The sequence below is a fragment of the Mastomys coucha genome, unplaced genomic scaffold, assembly GCF_008632895.1.
Source record: "Mastomys coucha isolate ucsf_1 unplaced genomic scaffold, UCSF_Mcou_1 pScaffold16, whole genome shotgun sequence".
Classification (NCBI taxonomy): Eukaryota; Metazoa; Chordata; class Mammalia; order Rodentia; family Muridae; genus Mastomys; species Mastomys coucha.
This window is the reverse complement of record NW_022196898.1, coordinates 91733445-91759904: the sequence shown is the minus strand read 5'-3', so window position 1 is coordinate 91759904 and position 26460 is coordinate 91733445. Positions and strand designations below refer to the sequence as shown.

At 43.7% G+C, this 26460-nt stretch overlaps 1 protein-coding gene and 1 pseudogene across 2 annotated transcripts in view; one reads left to right on the top strand and one right to left on the bottom strand.

The window, feature by feature from the left end:
* Positions 1-26460, top strand: part of Hs2st1 (heparan sulfate 2-O-sulfotransferase 1) — a 153853-nt gene that overhangs the window by 118379 nt on the left and 9014 nt on the right. For both annotated transcript variants that reach the window (XM_031375721.1, XM_031375720.1), the window contains exons 2-4: positions 1935-2173; positions 12781-12866; positions 19954-20092. In XM_031375721.1, coding sequence (XP_031231581.1) covers positions 1935-2173; positions 12781-12866; positions 19954-20092 — 464 coding nt within the window. The remainder of the gene's footprint in view (positions 1-1934; positions 2174-12780; positions 12867-19953; positions 20093-26460) is intronic.
* On the bottom strand, positions 15947-16194 carry LOC116094165 (annotated as a pseudogene).

Sequence of the window (26460 nt, the reverse complement as noted above, 5' to 3'; positions counted from 1 at the left end):
TCTAACTCCTTCACTGGAGACCCTGTACTCAGTTCAATGGATGGTTGTGAGCCTCTACATCTGTATTATTCAGGTTATCAGTGAACTTTTTAAACATGTTTTTTTCTTTCATACCAACAAGAATTGCCTTCCTCTTCAATCTTGAAAACCGTATTCTCCAGACACAGGGTTTTTAGCTGCGGTTCCCATTACTGTGCACACCCACATCGTAGTCCCCGTGGGAATCATGTGTTTGATAGTTCTCCAGTTCTTTTGTGGATATGACTTCATCTTCTCAAGTTGCTTTCAAAATTTTTGATAAATTATGCTAGATGACTATCTTTAGGTTTTATCTTACGGTGTTTCTTGACTCTGAGTGTCTCTGCCTCCTGCCAGATGGCGCTTTTAGCCATGCTTTGTTGAGTTCTGTTTTAGCTGTCCTTTATTTCTTAGACTGTGGCATCACTGTGAGATCACAGCCCAGGTGCCCCCGGCATCCCTTGTCCCTTGCTCTAGCTGCTGCTTCTGCTTCTTCCTCTCCACTCTGCTGTTGGACCCATTCCCAAGGTTTTTACTTCAGTTGCTATACATTAGCTGTAAAATCTCCACTTGGTTTTTTGGTTTGTTTAGATTTTCATTGTTAGTCTTACTTGTGTGGGCATTTTGCCTGCGTGTTGTCTGCATCACATGTGTCCTGGTACCTGTGAGGTCCAGAAGAAACCGGCGGAAAGGGCACTTTCCGTATGCATGGTGACTAGGTCTGAGTCAAAATTAAAGGCATGGACCACCATGCCAGGGTACTGGCAAATGTTATCAACTAAGAAGTAAGTAAATCCTAAATAGATTTTTTAAAAGGTTTCCATAAGATAACTTCTTTCCTAAGTACATTTTATTTGTGAAATTTCTGCATTTTTAAAAACTTTTCCTGTTGCTGTGAGCAAATACCTGACAAGCAATTTAAGAAAGCATTTGTTTTGACTTACTGCATGAAAGATACAGTCCACCTAGACAGAAGACCTTAGCGGCTGGAGTAAGGGACTGTTCACACTGGCATCTTACCTCAGGAGACGGAAAGTGGGGCCTGGCTGTAGGAACCCTAAAACCTCACCCGTTTCCTTTGGCCAGGTTCCACCTCCTAAAAAGTCTTTCTGTGACTTTTCAGCATAGTGCCACTGCTGTTCAAGCGCAAGAGCCCATGGGGACATTTCACAGTCCCATCACACAACACACAGCCTGGTGTGCGTTTAAGGATTACTTGAGGCAATGAGAATTCCTTTAGGACATATGGTCACTTTGGAACTGTGAGGTACACTTTGAACTAGTTGTTCTTTTGTTCTTCTTTTGCATCTTTCTGTCCTGCAGAAGAAGTTGTGAATCCTTTAAACACAATCCTGGAACAACCAGCCATTCTCCTTCAGATCTTGGGAAGGAAGAGTGCTCTAAGCTGAAGCTTATAGAAATCGACTCGATTTTCTTCTTGAAAACTCGGCTTGCCTTGTTCTTCTGTCCGTTGATTCATTTTCTTTTGTGTTTTTCTCTCACATTATGATAATCAGAAGTTAGCTGTTCTTTTTGTTGTTGTTGTTGTTGTTTTGTTTTTCTTGAGACAGGGTTTCTCTGTGTAGCCCTGGCTGTCCTGGAACTCACTCTGTAGACCAGGCTGACCTCGAACTCAGAAATCCGCCTGCCTCTACCTCCCAAGTGCTGGGATTAAAGGCGTGCGCCACCACCGCCCAGCAGAAGTTAGCTGTTCTTAATTTTGTAATGCTATCAAGAACCTAGTTCTTTCAGAATGCTATACAAAGTGTATAGACATCCACTGGGATGTCTAGACTTAGGGGGTAGTGGTTAATTTTGGTGTGTGTGTGTTTATTTATAAAGGTTTTTTATAGTAAAGTTTATAAAAATAAAAGTTTAAAAAAGGTAAAGAACTTTTAGCTTTCCTTTTCTTGCAGAAAGGGCAATTGCAAGACACGAAGTCCGAGAAATTGAACAGCGCCATACGATGGACGGCCCACGGCAGGATGCGGCTCTGGATGAAGAAGACGACATCGTCATCATTTATAACAGAGTACCCAAAACTGCAAGCACCTCGTTCACCAATATCGCCTACGACTTGTGTGCAAAGAATAGGTACCATGTTCTTCACATCAACACTACCAAAAATAACCCCGTAATGTCATTGCAAGATCAGGTAATTACCATGGAGGGAATACACAAATTCTTTCTGATATCTCCTCAAATTTGGTATTGCAAGAGATGAAGTTTTGGGGGAGAGGTAGGGGGCAGAACTAACTTTTTTATATATATAAATGTATAGCTTTCCTACACTTGACACATTTTCTTACATCTAGTTTGTAGTTTCAAAAATTTGTGAAATAAGTGAATTGATAAATAGCTAGAAGTTTAAGACAGTTTTGATATTCTTCAGTGTGCAGTCTCTTTTTTGTTATTGCTTGTTTGTTGAGACAAGGTCTCTTGGTAGTAACTGGCTATCTGGAGCTTGCTATGTAGACTAGGCTAGCCTTGAACTCACAGACATCCACACCATGCCCATCTTAGAATTGTTTTTTTTTTTTTTTAAATTGACGAGATTCCTGCCGCAGCAGTGATTTTATTGTCTCACTTTATGATAAGGAGGTATTGGCTCTGCACCTGTGCTCATTCTGTACCCTCCTGAGTGTCATCTGTAGTAACTCATGTAAATACTAGCCATAAATCAACAGATGGTGGTTGTGTCATTAGCAAACCTCCCCTTTTAACAGTCAGGGATCTTAGATGAACAAATGGATAGGTAACTTCATGAGGTGGGAATTTAAAATAGAGGATATTATCAAGTGAAATCTAGTTTATTCATCTCTTCCAAAACCCTAAATGGTGACTATAATGATAAAGTGAACATTGTACATATTAAAGACGATGGGTATTTGACCATCCTAAATAGACACTGGAATCCAAGGTTAACCGCGAATCCATATTGGAGAAGCTCCACTAGAAGGTATCCCGACATGCTGGAGAGAGGTCTTCAGCCACTTGGAAGTGGTAGAGGCTACTCTGTCATAAATTGACTGTTTCCCACTATTCAGCTCATCTATAAAATGTATACTGAACAGAGAATGAAGTTGAAATGTATTCTTACCAGAGAGCTGTTTTTGAAGGCTAATGATTATCCACCTACCCATCTGCTTTTGACTCTGTAGAATCTGTAGGATCATTTATTATTTTTTTTTATAGTATGAAAAATACATGTCTTGTTAAGCAAACCAAATAATTCTTCTGTAAATGAGAAGAAACACAAGATTTTTTTAAACTGTTGATCTTTAAGAAAAAAAAAAAGAAAATTGTTCACTGTATATCTCAAGAGGCGGCACACTGCATGTCACCTTTGCACATGGTGTGGTGGGTCTGCGTTGGTGCATTGTAGTCCATGCTTGATTTCAAAGGAGCATGGCTTGATCCTCACAGAATAACTTCAGGTTTCCTCGGCAGTATTTTTTTTTTTTAAATGTTATCTTGTTTGTTCAATTTTTACTTTTTTGTGTCCAACCTTCCAGAGTTTTCTGGCAGGCACAAGGTATCTGGCAGTGGCATCCGTGATTTTTTTTCTTCATGAAATGTAAGTGTGGAGACGCTCACCACACATGACATTTAGCAGCACCGCGTAGATGCATTTCCCAGTTGCATGTGGATGGCACGCAGCTTGTTTTCCTTCCAGTGGCTTGGCATTTATACACTGGAAGAACACAGCCGAGAGGCGCGCTTGCTTTGTACAGCGGACAGCACCGAGACCTTCTTGTCCAGAACACTTAGGGAAGTAGTCTCAAGCATTAAATGGCATACTCCAAATGTCAACTGGTAGTTCAAAACCTGGGCCTGATCAGGAGAGGCTTACCGGTGTCCTGATACAGAGTGTGTAAAGCTTACTGACCTCATGTACAGAAGCCATTTTCTAACAGCAAGCCGGGTTCCAGCTTCCTTAGCACTGTGTGTTTGGAGGTCATTAATTCAACCCAAGAAGCTTTGTCTGAGTGTAAACTGGAAACTAGTATAATTTTAAAGTCAGTTTTCAAATATCTCCATCTTCTATTCTAGACTTTTGCTTTGGTGTCATATTTTGTGGTACTAATGTATAACTTTCAGCTGAGTAGTAGGAATTTAGAGTGGTTTTACTCTTCTCTGAGCCAATAGCTTCAAGTGAGCTGCAGTACAGAGCCTCCATTTACAGCCCAGTCAACGCATGAATGGCTGGGGCTGCAATAGGAGACCCTGGACCATTTGGATCCTCCTGTATCAGCTTCGTCTTCTGCAGCTTGTCAGCACTACACATCCTGGACACTGTGCTAAACTACTTACATGCTTGCTTGCTTAGTGTCAGAAGCAAAGCTCTAAACATTGCAGTGAGATACAGAGCTGTCCAGTGAGATGACAGCAGTGCCTCTCAGCCATCCTTGCAGAGGTGGCAGCTTTCAAATGAGACTTCCAAGTGTCCCATCTACCTTACTGAACAAGGGATATATACCAAGATTGTGCCACATTCTTTGGGAGAAATACCAGTAAAGTAAAAACTTAGCACATGCCTTTCAAGGAGCTTTTTATTATTTACTTGGGAGTCTAAGACATGGAATCAGAAATTGAGGATCATTAAAACATCAGTGTATGATAATCACACTAAAATGTTTTATGTGACATAACCTGAAGAAAGCACATATTCATATCATAGAACTTCTTGCAAAACAATTCTCCTCGTCTCTTCTAAAGTTTCAGTGTTGTGACACTCAAAGGACATAGTGCTAGGGTGAAGTGTCAGGCTGCAGGACACTGAGAGGCGCACACAGCAGCAAAGGTGATGTGTGATCTGTAATTGTCCTTGTTCATAAACAGTACACGGCGCAGCATTTAAGGATGAAGTGTGAATGGTTGCCCTTCCCAGATACTTGAGAACAGTGAGTATGTCTGAACAGAGAGAGAGACAGACGGAAGACAGACAGACAGACAGAGAGAGGGCAACACCATGTCCTGGCAGTGGCAGTGTCCTAACAGAGTCTAGGTAAGGGTTTGTGGGTCCTGGTAGCATACTCTTTCCACTTGGGTCATGTAAAGGGTGTTTACTGACTGCCTTTATGGCTCTTACTGCCCAGGGTGGGCTCAATGTATATAGGCATGTCTGCCCCAGCCTCCTGTCTGAAATGAAGCAGCTGGGACAGAGGAGGAAGAAAGGTTTTTGAAGGAGATTAATAGAATATACAACACAAGAATTTAAGTAGTTAAAATGAGGTGACTTTTGTTAGTTAGGTTTTTGAGGTGGCCCTTAATTTAGATGATTAAAAAGAATTGTCAAGGGTTGGAGAGATGGCTCAGTGGTTAAGAGCACTGGCTCCTCTTCCAGAGGACCCAAGTTTGATTCCCAGCACTCACATGGTACCTTACAGCCATCTGTAACTCCAGTTTCAAGAGATCCAAGTCCCTCTTCTCGAGTCTGTGAGCACCAGGCATACATGTGGCACACAGACACATGCAGACAAAACAGTCACATAAAAATAAAATAGATTTTTTCAAAAGGAGTTAAAAAACGTCTTTACTTCAGGGAGCACTTTGTAACTATTCCTAGTAGGTGTGTAGTCTTTCTTAACTCTATGCTGTTCTCATATTTTTAAGTTGATTATATGTGACTAGTCTTGATTTAAACATTGCAAGTATCTAGCTCTATAGGACCACATAGTAATATAAATCTATTCTATGTTTGTGTGTGTTTCTCTTTTCTTTTCTTTCTTTCTTTTTTTTTTTTTTTTTTTTTTTTTTTTGGTTTTTTGAGACAGGGTTTCTCTGTGTAGCCCCGGCTGTCCTGGAACTCACTCTGTAGACCAGGCTGGCCTTGAACTCCGAAATTTGCCTGTCTCTGCCTCCCAAGTGCTGGGATTAAAGGCATGCGCCTCTACTGCCCGGGTGTGTGTGTGTTTCTTTTACTTACCCTCAAGCTGTCTTGTGTTCATTTTTACTAGAGCTCATAGTTTGCTGTGTGCTGCAGATGCTTCTCAGAGCAACAAGCTAGCTAAACATTTGCTACCTAGAATATGTAAGTAAATATTGGTTAAAATGCAGGTTCTTACTATGTTGGACTGAAATGGAGCTTGTTGTAAATTTTTAGAAAGCTACTTCCACTTGATGTTCATGGAACAGTGTTTTAGAACAACAGTTCAGTAGACATACAAAGATGCATATTAAGACTTCCTGAGAAGTTTTACTTACCTTTAAACTCATGTTCTTGCTTTCCCTACAGTGTCTTATCCATTCTACAGTAGCTCTTGACCATTGTGTCAGCTCTCACCCAGTCCATGACACGCCTTTTAGGTCATCGACCCTGCTAAGCCTCTCTCCCTTCCCCACATGGGCTCTCACTGTTTTATAGAGTGCATTTCTCCTTCAGCTCTCACCCAGTCCATGACACGCCTTTTAGGTCATCAACCCTGCTAAGCCTCTTTCCCTTCCCCACATGGGCTCTCTGTTTCATAGAGTGCATTTTTCCTTCAGTTTTTTTCGTGCTATCCATTTGGTGTTTTCTGTTCAGTGACAGGCTCTTGCACCTTGCCTAGCCATCCTGTGTTATGTTAAATACCACTTCCAAGGTATTGGGACCACATCACTCCTAGTACTGGTCACTTTATACAGTTTTCTTACATATTAGTTTGGTTTCTCCCTGTTTTCCTCTATTGTAGTGTAAGCCCCTTAAGGGCAGACATCTTGTTTGCCCACAGTATGCCTCATGCCATGTGCCTTGAATAGTGACCAAGACATGGAAGGTACTTGATACATTTTTTGTTACTTGGTGCATGTGTAAGCAAATGAACCACCCTAGATTTTGGTAGTAGTCCTTAGCTGTCCCCAGTACCAAGGTTACAGCTATAAACAGAGTAAACCCTATGGTTGCAGAGAGTTTGTCTCTCCCTCTTGGGGGACTTAGGACTCATCCACTAAAGCAGCTCCGATCTGAACCTCAGTCCCAGTGCCGTGTGTTGGAGACCAACTTCTTACCTTTCTATCTGCACACTATTTTCTCCCTTAGTATAGAAAATCTTCTCCATGGTTTAGACTCAAAAAATATGCGAGTAGCTGTACAAGAAATATTTATTTAAAGTAAATCTATCAGTAGAGTTGGTGTATAGTAATTACTCGATAATAGTCTTCATCTCAATAGATAGTAATTACAAAAGAGGAAGTAGGCCAGGGCATTCAGGGCCGCCCTAATAGATAGTAATTACAAAGGTGGAGGTAGGCCAGGGCATTCAGGGCCCTACTCCTTCAGATGCCAGAAATGAGTTCCCTCGTGATGGCAGAGATCAGAACGTAGAGGTGAACTTACTGAGAATGTCGGCCGACATTCACGCAGTGGTGCTGTCTTGGCTTTTTCCTTTAGTGTTGGTTCAGGTCTGTTTCAACAAGCAAATAAATCATGTCCCACCACCTGGCTGCTTATGTTTTCCCTAAAGGTACATTGTGATTACTTGCTAGCCCAGCTCTGCTTGAGTTATAAAACCTGACAGAAGTCATAGTTGAGAATCTGCTCCAGGCTAGCCATAAAAATGTTCTTTTCATGTACTGGATCTAACTACTCCTCTGAACCGTCCTTCTCAATAGCATGCTTCAATCAGTGTCGAAACTCTGAATTCTCTCTTCTGTCTTTGCCAGTGTCCAGTGCTTTCAGCCTCATAAAAATCATTTGATGCTGTTGGGTTTTATTGCCCTTCACCTGGCATATAAGGAAACGTCTGTATCGTGCACTGGCTGGCTCGGCCGTTGCTATGGGCCACATCCCCCATTGTAGAACACCAGAAGAAAACCAATGGAAGACAAAGCATGCAGTGCTGGAATGAGAAGGCCCAAGATGACAGATGCAGGAACGGAAGGCAGGGTGCAGACAGGGAGACAGTTAAGAGCGAGGATAAGCATTAACCATGGCTGAGAGGGAAAGTGGCTCAGTCGATACTTTACAAGGGAAGCCTTTAGAACCACCACTCTGAAAAGGCTTACTTACAGCATCTCCATGGAGAACAGCTTTGAAGAAGGGTGTATGAGAGCTCTGGCCATAAAAGACAGCTCCTGCATGTCCCAGGCGCTTTCTAGAGGAGAGAGTGAAGCCCTGCCTAGCCCTGCTGACACTTGGTTTACTCACACTTCCTCTGCTAGAGAGAGGTCAAGCCACAGCCCCTTTTCCTTATTGCAGATTTTCTTTCTCTTTGCTCCTGGTGGTAGGGACAGCTTTTTTTCTCTCCTGGATATCTTCCTCGGGTGTGCTGCTTCACTTCAGGCCTAAAACAGCAGACTGATTGATCGTAAACTTAAGTTCCCAAGTTAGAAGGCAGAATAAACTTCCCTCTTGGAAAGTGACTGACTTATCTGTTACGGAATAGAAGGCTGACCAGAAAAGGTTGTATAGAACAGAGATCCTGTGTGTCTGGAAGAACTCAACAGAAACAGTCTGGGGAATTTAAGAGCAGTAATAATCCACCTGAAATTGCCTCAACCATAATGTCAAATTTAGGGGAAGCTTAGAGTCCTACACAGGTACCTGTACTTGGTCTCTTGGTTTCACTTGTCAGTGCTTAGCAGCCAGACGTGACTGAAAACGGTGAAACAAGCCACCTCCCCATGAGTGCTGAAGCGTCTGTCTGTGGGACTGTGTCAGCTGTGATCACAGGGAATTGCAAGGCGAGTTGTGATGGAAGAAATAAGTAAGTTCATAAGGAATCAAGAATACAGCGACAGTGCTTTGAGATTGTAGAGGGAGAAAATTATTTACTTGAATGCTAGGAGTCAAACGTAGGTGTCAGTCATGGTAGGCAAGTGCTCGGTGGTGGTTTTAATAGGTATGGCCCCATAGACTCACATGTTTGAATGCTTGGCCCATAGGGAGTGGCATTATTAGGATCTTGTTGGAGCATGTGTGATCTTGTGTGTCAATGGGGGTGAGCTTCAAGGTCTCCTATGCGTAAGCTCTGCTCAATATGGCACATAGTCTCCTTCCGCTGCCTTTCTTCAAGATCTAGAGCCCTCAGCTCCTTCTCCACATCTGCCTCAGCTCCTCTCATGTCTGCAGGTACACTGCTGTGCTTCCCTCCATGATGATAATAGACAAAATCTCTGAAACTGTAAGCCAGCTCTAATGAGATGTTTGCCGTTATAGGAGTTGCTTTGGTCATGGTGCCTCTTCACAGCAATCAAACCCAAACTAAGACACACTTCACTGAGTTACACTCCCAGTCCAGTGGTGAATCTTTGACTGCTGAGGGATTACCATTGTAGTGAGCAAAGTCTGAAATTTTCAATACCCAAGTTATGTTAGTGTTCTTTTGTCTTTGTAGTATCAGGGATTAAACCCAGGGTTTTACACATGCTAGAAAGAGGTCTGCCACTAAGCTACATTCTTAGTCCTTAAGAAATGATGTCTGATCTTTTTTTCTTCAAGTCCTTCTTGTTTGTTTTTCTGTTGAAGTTGTACTGTGGTAAGTGGAGGCTGAGGTTAGGGTTGTTGAGTTGATGGGACACTTGCCTGGTGTCTGCAAGACTGTGGGTCCAGTATCCCTCCCTAAACTACACACACACACACACACACACACACACACACACACACACACACACTTGCCTAGTGTCTGCAAGACTGTGGGTCCAGTATCCCTCCCTAAACTACATACACACACACACACACACACACGCATACACACACACACACACACACACACACACACACACACACGTATAATTAGCTAGGTGCATAGGCAGGTGATTAGTGGTTTTTCAGTGTCTTTATAAAAGTAAAGGGTACAGGATTTCCTTGATCTCTTCTACCTCTAAAATTCTGATACTACTAATAAGTTCAAGATTGTTTATAGCATAATATTCTGCCTTTTCTTCTGTTCTTTGCCTCTAAGAAAGTCTTCCTCAGTCCAGCTGAAGTACTTTAATTTGTGAACTGTTTCTGAAATGCTTGCATCTCCTGTGCTTCAGGCATCGCTGGAGGGGTGGGAGTTGCAGAGAATAAGCAGCAGCAGCCAGGATGCACTGCTTCTGCCCTCCTCTTTGTTTTATGTACTTAGTGCTTAGATGATTATCAAAAAAACCTGCTGGATTTCAGTGTAGCCTTCTGACACAGCAGCAGGATGACGGTGCCCAAGAGTTTCTGTAGGCCCCAGACCTTTGTTGTAAGTGCCACAAAATAAGCCTCAAATTAATAAGCTTAGGAGCTGGCTCCTAAGCTCACACCTTCTGAAACAAGGGCCTTTATTATGGTTCAGGGATGAGTAACGCTACTTCCTGAAGGCTTGCTAGAAATGCAGGATTCCAGGTACTAACTGCTTCAGACCTGCTGTGTAGGAATCTGTCTCAAGAGGAATTCTAGATGGTTTGTGTTTGGCACTTTGAAGTTTTGAGAGGCCTACAGCAATCTAACCCAGCCTCCTGGGTGTCCCCTTGTGTTAAAGGACACAGGTGGGATGTGCCAGTGATCCTCAGGATGCTTCAGGTCTATATAGCCCATCCTTAGGAAGGTTTGGGGGAAAGAGAGGGTACCAGCAGTGTGACAGTCAGTCAGCAGACGTCTGACTGCCGTTTCTGTGACTCTCTCCTCACATGCACTGCCTGTTTGTCTGCTCTGTCCTCTCTGACATTTGCCTTCTGCTGCAGTATTTCCATAGAATTTAATCTAGCACCGTTTCATTTCCCTCCTAGGCCACCCATCCACATAGATCTCAGCTTTTGGAAAACCAAGCTGAGTTTCTGAATATGCCTCCAACTCTGAAAGTGACCACCTCTTGGCCTCCCCCACCCCATGTATGTCGATGTGTTGTCTGCATATGTGTCTATGTGCCATGTGCATGGCTGGTGACCTCAGAGGCCAGAGAGGGCGTCAGATGCCCTGGAACTGGAAGTACAGGTGGTTTTGAGCCACCATGTAGGTGCTGACAACCCAACCAGGCTCCTCTGAAAGAGCAACCGGTGCTCTTAACCACTGAGCCATCTCTCCAGCCACTCTTTATTTCTGATAGAAATACTGTAATTGGTTTTTGTAGGACCCAATGTACAGAAAGTACATTTCATGTCATTATGCAGTTTATTCTTCATTCTCTATTTAAATTTTTATCCTGCCTAGTGCTTAAAAGAAAGAATGAATAGGTAAGAATACAGAACCTCATACACACACTTGTATGTATTTGGCTCATAGTGTTACTATCATTACATTAGTGGATCAGTTAACAACATGTTAATAACATGTCCCCTTAAACCTAAACTGTCCCAGACCTGTTTTACTGCATCTGTCCGGTCCCTAACCCACAGCAGGCCTTCTGGAGGAAGCGGCTGTAATGACCGCAACCTGAGGTCAGTGCTGTAGAGAGGGTCCGTGTAATTCAGATCTAAATGTTGGTGAAAGACTGATACATCGTTGGAAGTGTAGGCCCTGACTTCTGGGACTGATGCACCATCGGAAGTGTAACCTCTGACTTCCGGGACTGATGCCACAGCCTGCTTCCCTGCAGTGTAGAGGAGCGGGCCTTGCCATCCTTGTGTGTGTACCTAGTCTCCAGAAGGAAGTCCTGACCAGCTGCTGTTTATTTTACAGATTTTATTTCCTCTGAGAAATTATATAGCTGCTGGCACACACACAAGCTCTTTAAATTAACTACTTGTTTTCTTTTTTAAAATTCTCTCTCAATTCTTTAAAAATAATTAATGTACACTTACAGAATTTTTCATGTTAGCTTTGTGTATACTTGCAATTGCAGTAAATTAAGAAGTACTTGGGAAGTGGAGCGTTGCTTCAGCAGCTAAGGGTACACACTGCTCTCTCATAGCACCTCATTTCAGTCCCCAGCACCCACATCAGGCAGCTTGCCACAGTCTAACCCCAGCTCCACAAGACACCTGCAGTCACACTTATATTGCACAAACCTACACATTAAATTTAAAATAAAATTTTAGATATTTGGATAGTTTAAATGTTTTTATTTAAACAAGCTCATAGATCTACTTTTAAAAGTCTTACAATCATCACCTTTAATCATTTTGTTAGTCATATTTTGATTTGTTAAGGCATAAATAAAAAAGAATGTTTTTCTTTGTAAGAATTGCTTTTTCAATGCTGTGTCAGAGAACAAAACATTAATATGTGGAATGAGCTAGCATGGTGGGACTCTGTAAGCCCAGGCCCTGGGAAGTGGTGGCAGGAGGACTAAGAATGTGACATCACCCTAGATGTGCGGAGCGTGAGGCTAGCCAGGGCTATGAATCCCTGTTTGTAAAATACGTGTATTCATACACACACAGAAAGAATTCCTTAGGTTGGAATGTTGCTTGCTTTTTCAGTGTGTATTGTTGATGGGGGTGTATTTTTTCCGTGTGCTGGCTATTTTTATGTCAACTTGACATAAGGTTGGTTCATCTGGGTAGAAATCTTAATCAAGAAAATACCTCCACAGGATTGGCAAGCAAGGAAGTCTATTGGCTATTTTCTTGACAGATGTGTGTGTGTGCAGGCCCACCCATTGCAGGCAGCACCACCTTGGCCAGCGTTCTTCGTGCCTCACTGGAGGGTGGAGTGGGGATACACCCCACATCCACCTACCACCCTGTGTCGATACACTGCACCGTCCATGGGTGTGGTAAAGCAATGCATACAGACTGCATTGACCATTCTCACTTCCAGCTCCATAAGTGCCGCCACTCGGTCCTGTTCCTGAGAGGGACGTGTTTGCCTGTTGACAGAATGTTCTCTTTACATTGCAGTGAGGTAATGAGAATGTCCTCCTTTTTTAGGTGCGCTTTGTAAAGAATATAACCACCTGGAACGAGATGAAGCCAGGTTTCTATCACGGACACATTTCTTACTTGGATTTTGCAAAGTAAGTAGCATCTAAATTGATGTGCTGAAGACTGCTTTGTTTGTCACCTGCCTCTGAGCCCTGAGTGTTAGGTAGACACTGACAGGCCACTTTTAGATGGTGATTTAAATATTCCTTCCAGTGCTTTACTGCCCTCTAGTGTTCATAAAACGACACGTCTCGAGCTAATTACAACAATCCGCCTTCTGTTAAGTTAGGGATGTTTGTGGCAGTTTCTCACCTGTACTGGAGGCCAGCTGATGACTCCATGAGTGTGCGGTCAGTCAGACTGGGTCACCAGGTCACTGACATAGAACAAAGAAACTCTCCCTCAGTTTCTGGTACCTTAATATGCTTTTCCTTGAACCACTGAAATTTGAAATTATGAGGTATAAGGGGAGACTTTTCAAAAACTAAAAATTTTCTTTTATGTTTGAATATGATTGTGTAAGTCACGGTAATTTTGTCTTAATTCTCTTAAAGAAAAGTTCAAAAGACTGCAGAGTACAAACAGTGTTCAAGCATTCTGTGGCCCCCTTGGGAGCCCTTGCATCTTTAAGGAGTAATGAGAAAATTGGTTAAAAGGAATAGTTTAAACATAAGACCTGTTTGAACATTCTCTGTGGAACACATGGTGCCATTACAATGAAACCTCACATCCAGATGCTCTGCTAATAATACTCCGTTAGCTTCAGAGACAACAGAAAATGGATTGTCGACAGTAGGCATGTGCGGCTCAGTTCTACCTTAGCAGTGTATCAACTGTCAACGAAGCTCTGTCTGTCTCGATTTCACGTTTTAGGTTGGAAAAGGGAAAAAACAGAACAGCATACCGTCGGGTCAGACAGTGGGAAATGCTAGCTTCTCTGGAAACCATATAATTAAAGAATTGCCAGAATATTACACACATAAAGTGATGTATCCTGATTTCCCTTGTAATCCCTGAGATCTTTCAGTAACATTGTAACTTTCAAGTTAAATGTACACTTTTCTATAAATAATTCATACTGCAATATTGAAAACATTTTATAGGCCTCTTTAAAATGCACTAGAATTTCTCTCTGCCGAGGCCCTGAACCAGTTTCCTCACCTTCCTTCACTGCATGTGCTCCCTGAGGGCGCATTATCCTTCACCAAAGGTTTGTTACCTTTCACCTAGATGGTTTGGGGGCTTTTTTTCTCTCTCTACATGGCCTGATTTCTAATATTGTAGGTTTTCATTATTAAAATTGTACATTGAGTGCTTTTGCTTTGGGCACAGTCTTGTATGTAGAACAAAGCTCTGTATTTACTGAGGTACTTGAACTTGAAACAGATAAAGCGTTTTAAAAGAATAATCTTATTAAACACTGACAGCAACACTGAGTTTGAATATTTTCATAGTGGCTCATGTTACTGGAAGTAATAATATATTGTAAAAATTTTAATAGAATGACAATTTTAAATAAATAGCTAAATGGAATCAATTAAAGGAAATTGATGTGTTCTAGTGTATATAGTCAAGAAGTATTGTAGATGCGACCATTCCTTAGCTTGCTCGTCTTAGACCCTGTGATTGAAGAAGGAAGAGAGAAATATCATTTATCAATTTTAAAGTACCTTATTCTTCAGAACATATTATTGAGCTGTGTATAGTGCCATATACCTGTAATTTTAGTTACCAGGGAGACTGGTACAGGAGGATTACATGTTTGAGGCCAGCCCAGACAACCTAGCACAATCCCATCTCACATTTTAAAATGAGGGTTTAGGAAGACAGCTAGATGGGTAAAATTGCTTGTGTCACAATTGTGAGGACCTAGGTTTGCGTCCCTAGAACCCATGTGGAAACCAAGTATGTAACTCAGGCATCTACATATGATCCCAGCGCTCATGTGGAGATGTGGGGAACAGGGGCAGCAGGATCCCTGGAAGCTCACCAGCCTCTGAGCCTGCTAGCAGCAGCAGTAAAACCCTGTCTCAAAGGGGCGGGAAAGGAAGGACCGACAGAAAAGGTTGTCCTCTGACCACTGTACACCATGACACATGTACTCCTGTATTCACACGCACAGCATATGCACAACACAGGTAAATGATTTTTAGTGTAAAAACATGTTTCTTGAGCTATGGCTCTGTAGTAGAATAGTCACCTAGTTATGATAAACGCCCTGGGTTTACTCAGTTCCTGTTACCACACACAGAGAAGCTCTGTGTGGGTGGTTAAGAGCTGGCTGCTCTTCCAGAGGATGTGAGTTCAGCTCCCAGCATCCACGTTGTGCGTCCCAGCCATTTGTAACTCAAGTTCCAAGGATTAGATACACAGACATGGTACACAGACATTCATTCAGCAAAACATCTTACAAATAAAATAAATAAGGTCTCAAAAAAGGACAAAGAAGGAAAAGCAAGTGCCTGTGTTCTTGACAGGAATAGTTCCCTGCTTGGTGGAATTCCTTAAGTTACTTGTCATTATAGAAAGAAAAATGGTAACTTCATGGGGGCAGAGGTGTTCAAGTTTTCAATTTATTAGGCAGATAATAAAGATTGAAACATAGTTAAGTCTTCTGGAGACCCAGAGGAAGAATGTAGGAAAATAACAAGTGAAAGATCCTTTGTGTTTGGACTGACTCTAAGGGGTACACACTCTAGTTTACATGTCTCCATCAAGTCTGCGTTTGTATTTTTTCTACAGTATTAGGATAGAAGAAGAGAAACGTCTTTTTACATAGCGGTTTTGGTTCCGGTTCTGTCTTGTGCCCTTTGTTTTAACCTTGTGATTTTCTGAAGCATTTTACCTGGTTCTGCTTGACCTGTAAGTGCCCAGTTGCTCTTTGTTTTCTTCCTAGTGATAAACAGTCTTCAGAGAGTTGAGCTATGACAAGTTAATGTCGTTGACTTTAACATTTTGCATTTTAAGATTATATAGGTTGGACATTTTCTTTTTTTCTTTTATTTTAATTTAGAAATAAAAAACCTCATGGAATTATATAGGTTGGACTTTTCTTTTTTTTCTTTTGAAATTATTTTAATTTAGAAATAGGAAACCTCATAGGTAGGAGGAAAGAAACAAAAAGAGCTTGTCACCCCTTCTTTGGTTCACTTGTCCCATGATGAGAAAGGACTCAGACACTCACAACAATATTATTAATAGGGATATGGATCAGTTTCATGAAGAAGCCAGTGAATCCCATGATAGCAAATCCTATCACTGTGGCCATGGCGATCTGGAATTCTTTTCGGTCAGGTTTGGTGCATCTTTTAACAGGCGAATTGAGCCCTTTACAAACTGCTGACTTGGCTCTACAAACTGCATTACCCGATCCATGTTTGTGGGATGGCGGTTTGAGAGCGTAGAGACACGTAGCTTAGGAGAGAATTGAGCCCTAGGTTGGACATTTTCAAGATACCAAAATTAATATCAAATTGAATAAGTTGTAGTTCTTGACTAAGGAGTTCATTGAAACCCACTTTCTTTCTAGAGTGAAGAGATTATGCTTTACTGAAAATTGAATATATGTTGTTCATGTATCAGTAGCATTCATTCATAGGAGTCATCTGTAGGAGCCATCCTCATGGATCAGCTGTCCTTGATACCACAGCGTTATCCGTGAGAGCAGCAGATGCCAACAGGTCACTCAGTTTTGAAACTAAGCAAAGGCAATCTGCCACTAGTATGAGCCATTTATGGCCAAGAGTCCCACATAAATATTTACAGCATGAGATATGACATGTGACTGTTCCTAGCCAGACTTAAGCTGACTTAATGGCTGGCAAGAAGGCTCAGGAGTAAAGGTACCTGTCCCCAAGCCTGATAACCTGAGGAGTTCGATCCCCATGACCCCCAAGACAGGAGAGGAGCTTTCCATGCAAGCTGTTCTCTGACCTCACACATGCACAGGCGCACACAGCACAACAACAATAATGTTTTTTAAAGATTGGTGCTTAAATCAAATACATTGCAGAAGTCTCAAAACGCAGGTTTTCCCAAAGGCTGTGGCCCTCTGCCGGCTTCATCGTCTCTCTTTTAGACTTCAGCCAGTAGATCAGGCTCCTTACAGTTGGCCTGCATGGGCCCTTGTTTTTACAGCTGTGCTTGGTTATTCCATCCGGGCCGTGCCTGTGCAGTTGTAAGGAAATAGTCCTAGTGTTGCTCCTTTTGTGCAGCACATGTCTGACATGCATACATTTCTGAAGTCTCCTAGCGGATCTGCTGGGAGGTAGGTAGACGTAGATGTAAATGTGTGAATAGTCACCTGCACAGCCACCGAGCGGGCTCCTCTTTCCAGGGGGAGCGTTCCCTCTGGCCAGGAGTTTACTCTCCTTGTGCACAGACAGACTTCTGCCCTTCCTCCCTGGCCAGGGTTAAAGAAGAGTCTCCAGCTGCGGAATTTGCTTTTCTCCCCATATAAGCTGTGTGGTCACAGAGGTTAAACCGGAAAACCCTGTTAGCCGTGTCTCTTCCTAGGCTGCGTTGTGTGTCCCAGATGCCATTTTTACTGTGCCCATTCTCCGTTCTAACCCCTTGCCTCCAGCCCTTTATGCCTGTTATAACCCTTCTTCAATTACAAGTAATAGACCATGCGTGTTTTCAGGGTGACTTCACAGATTATCTCATAACTGCCACCCAGAGCATTCACAGACAGCTGTACATTGGTTAGGGGGAGGTGTGTAATGTGCGTTGTCCTGTTTGCTGTCCCCCTGGTCCATGTGTTCAAGACTAGGGAGCCCAGGAAGGGTGCAGACATTCTGGAGTGAGATCTGGCTCACTGATGGGAAGTGAGGAGTTTCCCGGAGAGCCGGTCTGAGGAGCGCCACCGTCCCGTCTGAGGAGAGCCTGAGGAGAGGCGGTCTGAGGAGCGCCATCTAAGGATGGCTTCTCTTACATGACTGTTGTCTCTTTACGCTGAAGTGGTTCCTGTGTCTTGCCAGTGCCTCTCTGCTGGGTGGTCTCTCACAAAACAGTATGAGTGCTTAGATCCCACAATCTGTCCACCCCAGCTAATTTGTCCCTAGCCCCTGTGTACTTGGCTGGCTGGGAGCTGCACTTTGATAAAGTCCCAGGCGAAAGCCCAGCAGCCGCAGCCTTTCTGTAGCCTCTCCGACTCCTTAGGTCACAGTGCTTGCTACATGTCTACGACATTCCTGCTTCCTCATTAATCGTTACTGTTCTCTGGACACTCTGAAGACACTGTGCAGCTGGGGGCGAGCATCAGACAAGCTCAGAGTTGATTTTACCTGAGCCCAATAGCTCACAGGTACCACAGGTGTCTGACAAAGGCTAGTAGCACTGTACACTGTAGTCACTGGCGTCACAAGAGTGTGTTACAAGCCTCTTCACTCTGAAACAGTAGCCACCCATCTCTGAAGAGACGGATCCTCACACGTCTCTACTGGAATCCTCCAGTGACCTCACCCGTGACTCACAGAAATGAATGCTTAGAGCAGTGTGCAAGGCTCACATGCCTGCACTCCCCAAGGCCTCCCAGCCTCTCCTCTCCGTCTTTTGCTCTCCCTGCAGCTGCGGCTACATTCCTCCTCCAAGCAGCTGGCACCTTCGTCCTTGAAGGTTCCCTCTTCCCAGAGTGCTTTTCCCCACCACATATCTACATGTGTCCCTTGTATGTCACATCAGTGATGGCTTGGTGGAAAGTGTCTCTGAGCTGTGTGCTCTCTGCCCCAAACCCTGGCGCCCTCCTGTCTCTCTGCTCAGAATTTAACTGTTGGAGCTCACTGACATCACATACTGTCTCTGCCGCCAGAAAATGTTAGCTCCAGAAGAGCAGGGGGTGAGGCTGACGGAGGAAAAGGCAACCAAGAGCGGCACTGCAGATACGGGTGGGGTGGGCAGAGCGCCTTGCGGGACGTGGGGGGACAGCAGGCCTGACTGCGTGGACGTGCAGCTCCTGCCTAGAGTAGAATTCAAGAAAACAATAAATAAGATGGCATCTGAGATGTAAGAATGACCAATGTAAGATGACTGAGGAGTTGGGGCGGGGTTGGCGCCACTGTTATTTTTGTGGTGCTAGGGATGCAGTCTAGGGCCCTGGACATGCTAGTCAAGCTACAGCCCAAATCCCAGACGTTTAGGTTTGATTTCAGCTCTCAACGAGGTTTATTTCAGGTTTCTGAAGAGCAGGTGATCTAACACACAGTGTTTTAGGAAAGCGGTTGAGAATTGCCAGGTGAATAGACAGGGGAGACCCTGGACACAAGACAGCCACCTAGCACGCTGCTGTCTGTCGGGCACTGCAGAGGTCAGGTTCCTTTCCCTTGGGACTTGATAGAGGTTTGTTCCTCTCTGCACGGCCATTGTGCATCGGGCAGGTCATCCTCCTCCCCTTTGTACAGGTAAAGACCGTTGCCTGGCATTGAGTGCCAAGGTGTGTGTCTCCTAGGCTGCTTGGTTCGAGGTAGATTCTAAGTGTAGTATTACTGTCGCTGTTTCAGCTAATCAGCTTACGCTCCTGCGAGACTTGTGGGACAGTACTAGCAGACAGAATTCAGCTCTCCTAAGAAAGCTGGGCGGCTACCCTCATAACCTGGGTACAGTACATGCAGCTTCAGGCATGGGACACCTGTGACCCCATAGGGTGGCACTCACGATTTCTAAAGGCTGCATGGGGTTTGAGTTGTTCATGGGATGCACAGTGATGGGTGGGACATGTGTCAGTGTCTGAGTGCCACACAGGGCTCATGCATGAGAAACTAGTGATAGGCTCCCAGGGGTCTGGTCTTTTTTAGACACAGGCTGTGTGGCTGCTTAAACTCCTCCGTAAATAGAGGCATAAATATGGCACTGAGGCATAGTATGGCTGGACAGGGCCTGCCAGGTGTGCACACACCTCCAAGGTCTCTCCAGGCCGAGTCCCTCAGGACACACGCCTCCTTACTCCCTAAGGGCGTAGGTAGGCCTTCTGTAGTGTCCCTTGAATTATTTTTATTTGCTTTGTTGCATCCTAAATATGAAATATTTCCAAGTCTTCACATAGTCAATTTCATTTTAGTTAATTTATTTTATTACTTTCGTCCAGCACCAGTACTTTGGATTTTTGCATATAGTTTCAGGGCTTGCCTGACCTGAGGAAAGTGCTGCCCTCATCACTGCCATTGCACTGTTTCCCTGTTTCAGATTCGGTGTGAAGAAGAGGCCGATTTACATCAACGTCATCAGGGACCCTATCGAGAGGCTGGTGTCCTACTATTACTTCCTGAGGTTTGGAGATGACTACAGACCAGGGCTAAGGAGACGGAAACAAGGAGACAAAAAGGTAATATGCTTGCTGCCGACCGATCGGAAGTGTGCTCTGTTTAATGTTGCCGTTTTGAAAGGAGCTCAGGATGGTACAGAAGCAACAGTGAAGACTAACACACAATTCTGTGACTGCACGTTTGTCTCCTTACAGTCCTGCTGTATAAGTTACTGTTCTCGGTGCCGTGACAAAAGCAGTTTAAGGAGTGGGGATTGTTTCAATTCAGTTTGAAACAGTTCCTGGGGCGGGGAGGCGTGTGTGGGGAGGGACCTAGGCTGTCCTTGAACTCAGAAATCCACCTGCCTCTGCCTCCCAAGAGCTGGGATTAAAGGCGTGCACCACCACTGCCCAGCCCTGGTTTGTCAATTTAAACCTCATCAGCCAGTTACTGAGCAGGGGAGAGAACAGGGCTGGACTTCTGATTCCAGTGAGGGGATGGGGAGAGAGAAAAAAGAAGAGAGGATCACCACATGGAGAGAGTCTGGGAGACACCATGAGAACATACTTCGAACAGAGAGAGCTGAATCAATACTAAAATGCAAGTATCGCAGGGATTTTTGGCTGGGAGGTAGCCAGATTAATTTAGAGGTTTAAAATAGATTAATAACACTGTTCAGTTATTGTATGTGTAAGCTTTATTAAATAAATCTAGTAGTTTCTGTGTTATTTATTTGGGAGCTAGTGGGATAAAGGAAAAATTATTACTTACGAAATTGTTCTAGCAGTTGGAGCAAAGGCAGTGTCTTGCCCAGGGGCTAGCTTGCCATTTTGAAGCTAACTCCATCTGGAGGTTCTTCAGTGCTCCTCATCTTTGCAGTAGAATGGACACTTCCAGGAGCTCGCATGTCTAGTTGTCAAAAAAGGCCTTTTATTAATAAAACATCTTTAAATGTCATGTTTTATAGATCCCTGGGGTTTTTGAAGACCATCTGTCTGTCTGTCATATATCTGAATAGACAAATGTTGCTTGCTTCTAGCTATTTACTATCTGTTCAACCTTGGAAATATAATGAGATATTTTCCGTAGTAAAAACTAGACTAGTACCTAACATGACCATAAGTTTGATTAATTAATTGTTAGCCTGCATTTCTTAATATCCTACACAGTTTGTAATAGCTTTCAAAAGGACTAGAACTTAACATTGCATTTTTAAGAATTAAATGGAAACAGGGCTGGAGAGGTGGCTCAGCAGTTAAGAGCACTGACTGCTCTTCCAGAGGTCCTGAGTTCAAATCCCAGCAACCACATGGTGGCTCACAACCATCTATAATGAGATCTGATACCCACTTCTGGGGTGTCTGGAGTCAGCTACAGTGTACTTACATATAACAAATAAATCTTTAAAATAAAAAAATTACATAGAAACAATACCTTAAAGAGTTGATGCATAGTGTGTTGTTATCAAATATAACCTTAATTTTGTATGAATATACAAAGATCTATACCAATGTAAGATTTTTGGCTTGTAGTAGCTCTATAGTTTATGAGTAGATTCAATAATCAACCCTTCATTCCTGTTATTCCTATATCTCGCCCCTTTTTTCTTTTCAACCCTTCTCCCCTCTTTTCCCTTTAGCATAAGAAAGAAGGATAGAGGAAAGAGAAAGGGAGAAATCCCTGAGTCTAACCTCTTATATTTTATCAAGACCATTAACAACTTGTAACCAATCCTTCTTTAATAACCCCAAACCCTTTGAACAAGCAGAAACCATCATCCTGCCTTTTAGGGATGGGGCATCACTCTCTGAAGATTGCTTCCTGCTGACTTGGGGCAGCACTTTCCTTCTGCCCCTCCCTCCCTAAATGATTGGTCAGTCTTAAAGCTAGCTACAGCATTTGCTGTCCAGTCTCTGCATGCTGAGAAAATTCAGGGCTTAACTGAAGTCCTTACTGGACCAGTCTATGACGGCATGCGATCTACCTAGCCATTTTGAAATTGTGCTGGATGCAGAATGTTAAGAAAACAGCATTGAGGCAGTCTGAGGTAGGCTCGGGCAGGATGCTGGACTATGGCTCAGTGTCTCAGCACATCTGAGGGTAAATGTTATCGGAGCTGATTGACTTCATGGTGTCTGTAAACATGTGAACTCTCCAGGGAATATATACATTTCTGCAATAGCATATGTATAGAATGTGCAGTGGGCACAGTTCAGCTAAACATGATTCTCTGCTCTCTGTTGAAGTGGGTAAGGCCTCTGTTTTCTTTATAAGTTAGTTTGAATTATGTAACCAAGCTGTAATATAAATTTCTATCTATGTCATTTGAAAGGATGGCGTGATATGTCTTGAAGGTTCTGTAGCCAGTGAGATGTATTGACTGTGTATTCATAGGTGAAGTCTCTTCTGGAGACATCGCTATACCCTCATCTCAGAGCTGTTCCCCTGTAGGGGGATCAGCAATATAAGTTACCTGCTTTGTTGGTCTTCATGATTTCTATTTGCAGCCAAGATCTTCAGGGAGTCTCCCCCAATGTTAAATCTGATGGTTGTTTTGTTTGTTTGTTTGTTTGTTTTGTTTCTTACTAATTTGGAAGGAATCCACAGCTTTTCTTTTCCTGTGGAAACAAAGCGTCTCCCCAGCCTCACGCATCTCCTTCCCTGCATTTGAAGTTAGGACATCCTTAATATAAGCAGACGGATTTAGTTCAACAATTTTTTCCATAAACCAATGTGTATTAGCAGTTATGTTATTTGTTTCATTGGCATTCAAAAGAATTAAAGTCAATGAAGCATTATTTAAACTCTCTTTGGGAGAGCATATCCTCCTTACATTTGACGAGCATTTCCTTTACAGTCCTCTTAGATTTCTCCATAACTGCTTGACCTGTAGGATTGTAAGATATGTCCGTAACATTTTCTATGTCTGTCTCTGTGATTAAACACTGACCAAAAGCTACTTGGGGAAGAAAGTTCATCGTACAGCTTGTAGTTCATTATCCAGGGAAGCCAAGGCAGGGTCTAGGTAGGGCAGGAACCTGGAGGCAGGAAGTGGAGCAGAGGCCGAGGAGAAGTACTGTTTAGTGACTTGTTCCTCGTGGCTTACTTGGTCTACTTTCTTTCCCCTTTTTTTTCCTTTTTTATGATTTATTCATTCATTCATTTATTTATTTATTAATGTGAGCACCCTGTAAGCTGTCTTCCAGCTCACCAGCAGAGGGCATCAGATCCCATTACACATGGTTGTGAGCCATCTGTGGTTGCTGGGATTGAACTCAGGACCTCTGGAAGAGCAGTCAGTGCTCTTAACTGCCAAGCCATCTCTCCAGCCCTTCAGCCTTTTTTCTTATAGAAAGGGTAGCAAACTGGACCCTCCCACTTCAATCGTCAATCAAGAAAATGCACCATAGACTTGCCCACAGGCCATCCAGGGGGCATTTTCTCAATTGAGGTTCCCTCTACCTAAAGGACTCTAGCTTATGTCAAGTTGATATAAAACTAGCCAGCTCAGAGGGCAAAACTCAACCGTCTTCCACATTTGATGGGTAAATTATATCCAATGCTATAAAGCAAACAATTCAGGTATGTAGAAGCCCTGGGGGTGAGGATGCATCTAGCTGTTTGTTTGTTTGTTTGTTTGAAGACAGAGTCTCACTCTGTAGCCCTGGCTGTCCTGGAACTCACTGTGTATATTAGGCTAGCCTTGAACTATCAGAGATCCACCTGCCTCTGCCTCTCTGCCTCTCTGCCTCTCTGCCTCTGCCTCCTTAGTGTTTTGACACCTGGCTACCTTTTTAAGTTATTATTGTCTTGCTTGTTTTTTGTTTTGTGTTCTCTCATAGCTAAGACTAGCATCAGACTCAGCCATCATGGTCTGAAGGATGATCTTGAACCTACAGCCTCCCAAGTGCTGGGGCTGCGTGTATGTATTTAGAACTCCAGTTAATATCTAGACTCTTTTTTGGGCAGGGGACAGGGTTTCTCTGTGTAGCCCTGGCTGTCCTGGAACTCACTCTGTAGACCAGGCTGGCCTCGAACTCAGAGGTCCTCCTGCCTCTGCCTCCCAAGTGCTGGGATTAAAGGCATGCACCACCACTTCCCGGCCCAAGATCTAGCCTCTTGAGGAAGCTCTATGACACACTGTCCATCAAGTACCCACAGTCCTTGTAGATCTCTGCTCTGCTGTTCCTCAGGAGATCTTCATGTTTTGTTGAGTTCTGGCCACTACCACGTCTGTCCTGTGGCCCATTGGGAAAAAGGAAGGGGAAGCAAATGGTTTTCCCCGAAGCAGGTGACCCAGAAGTCGTCCATGTTTGCTGTACTGTCAGTCCACTAGCAAGCCCGTGACCATATGGCACACTGAATCCCATGCACGAGAGCCAGCAGCCTGGCCTGCAGAAGGTGTGGTTTGGAGGTAACTTTAGTCTGCCCTAGGCAGGTAGCAGATTTAAAACACCGCCTAAAAACAGACTTGAAGATGTTCTAAATTTTCTTTGCCTGGAGGACTAAAATACTTGAAGAACACAGGAACTAGGAGTTTGCTAATTAAAGAATTGAGTTAAAATAGCCATCCAGTATGATTATTCAGTTTAATTAAAATCGTATGCATGAAATCTCCAGAGTTGTCTGCATATAGTCTGCACTGTCTACATACTAATTTTGTGGAAGCCTTTAGAATTGCATCACCTAGCATGCCACTTTCTTATAATTGAGCCAACCTTGTTGATGTCGTTGAGTGTCACACACCCAGCCATGTGCACACATGGGATAGTTGTGGGGATGGTGAGGTTATTTAGTAAGTTACTCACCTTCTGCCTTGTCCTCTAGCCTGGTACAGGCGTGAAGAAGTCTGTACTGAGCTGCAGGGACCATGCTCCGAGCTACGGCCTATTAGAAACAGGCGTGAAGTCAGAAACTTTCTGACCTGTCCCACTTAGTTCCTGGAGCCACAGGCTTCGTGAAAATTGGGGTACAATGGAGATAAGTGGAGATGTAATGTGTGTTTGCTTGATTTCTTTTTTTTTTTTTTTAAGCTAACTTGGCTTGTGATAAAGCCACTTTGCAGGGGGTTGGCTTCCAGCAGGAAATCTAAACCAGACTGTCTTAGGTTCTTGTCCTGTTGCTGTGACAAAATACCCTGACAAAAGCAACTTAAGGGGGAAAGGACTGACTCATAGGTCCAGGTCAGAGCCGTCATTTCCTGGGCGTCAGGATAGCAGGACCATGAAGCGCATGCTGGCATCTCTAGTCGGCTGCCGAGGGCGATAGGTTAGCTAATGCATCCATACTGTGTTCAGCCCACTTTCTAGTTTCAATAAGTAATTTATTTTCCCCCTTCCCTTTCCTCCCTCCAAGCCATCCCATGTAGCTGCCCCCTCCCTTGCGGTACAGGCTGCGGGTCTTCCTACCTCAGTTGTGCAACTGAGATAACCTCCATAAGCATAGCCAGACGCCAGCCTAAGTTAAACACGTGGGAGGCAGAAGCAGGCAGGTCGCTCAATTCAAGGACAGCCTGGTCTAAGTGAGATCCTGTATTTAAGAAAATAACTCACCTTCACACAGACTGTCTAGGGGAAGGCCAAGGGCACCATGTTCCACTTAGATAGATCACACATACATAATGTGGATTCAGGGAAACAGTGAAGGTGATCTCATGTATGTCATGAAAAGAGTGGCCTTGTCTCCTGTTCACTGCACTTTTCTCTAGTACTGTCATCCGAATGGAGGCCTTTGCAGCAGCATTCTGTGTGCTAGTTAGTCCTGCCTACAGTTGTGTGGCACTGTACAGTGTGCTCTGACATGCATGTGCACATGGCATGATCTTTTCAGGCTCTGACCATAGTTGAGGAGCAAGACACATGATATAAAAGTACATGAAGCTTCTTATGGATGTAACGGTAACACATGCAGACGAGTGTGTCCCCTTCCTCAGAGCTGGCTGTTAGCAAGGCAGCATATACAACTCAAAAGAGGAAAAGTGCCTTTCCGCCAGAGGAGTAACTAGAAGGCTGGCCTCATGTAACCTTGCTTGGAAGAATCTGTCTACCAAGGAAGAGCATGCTAGCAAAGTTGCAGAGATTTGGGGGTACCATAAATCGTTGAAGAACCCATAGGACAGACTAATGTGATAAGGTCAGATGCTCCATGTCAAAAGTAAACAAAACTTGCGTGTTGAGAGCAAACCAGACACACTCCTGAAGGGCAGGGCAGCGAGTGGGCCCTCACTGGTGTTTCTCACTAGATATCAGAAATGGCGCCTGCATCAGGATGTGTAGATGGTTGGGAACCACATGTGTGTGCTGGGAGCTTAACTCGATCCTCTGCAGGAACAAGTGCTCTTAACTACTGAGCCACCTCCCCCCAGCCCTGGTGTAGCCCGCGCAGTCATCTCGCCAGCAAGAAGACATGCAGACACTAGGATCCTTCTGCAGCAAGCATTTATTGCATC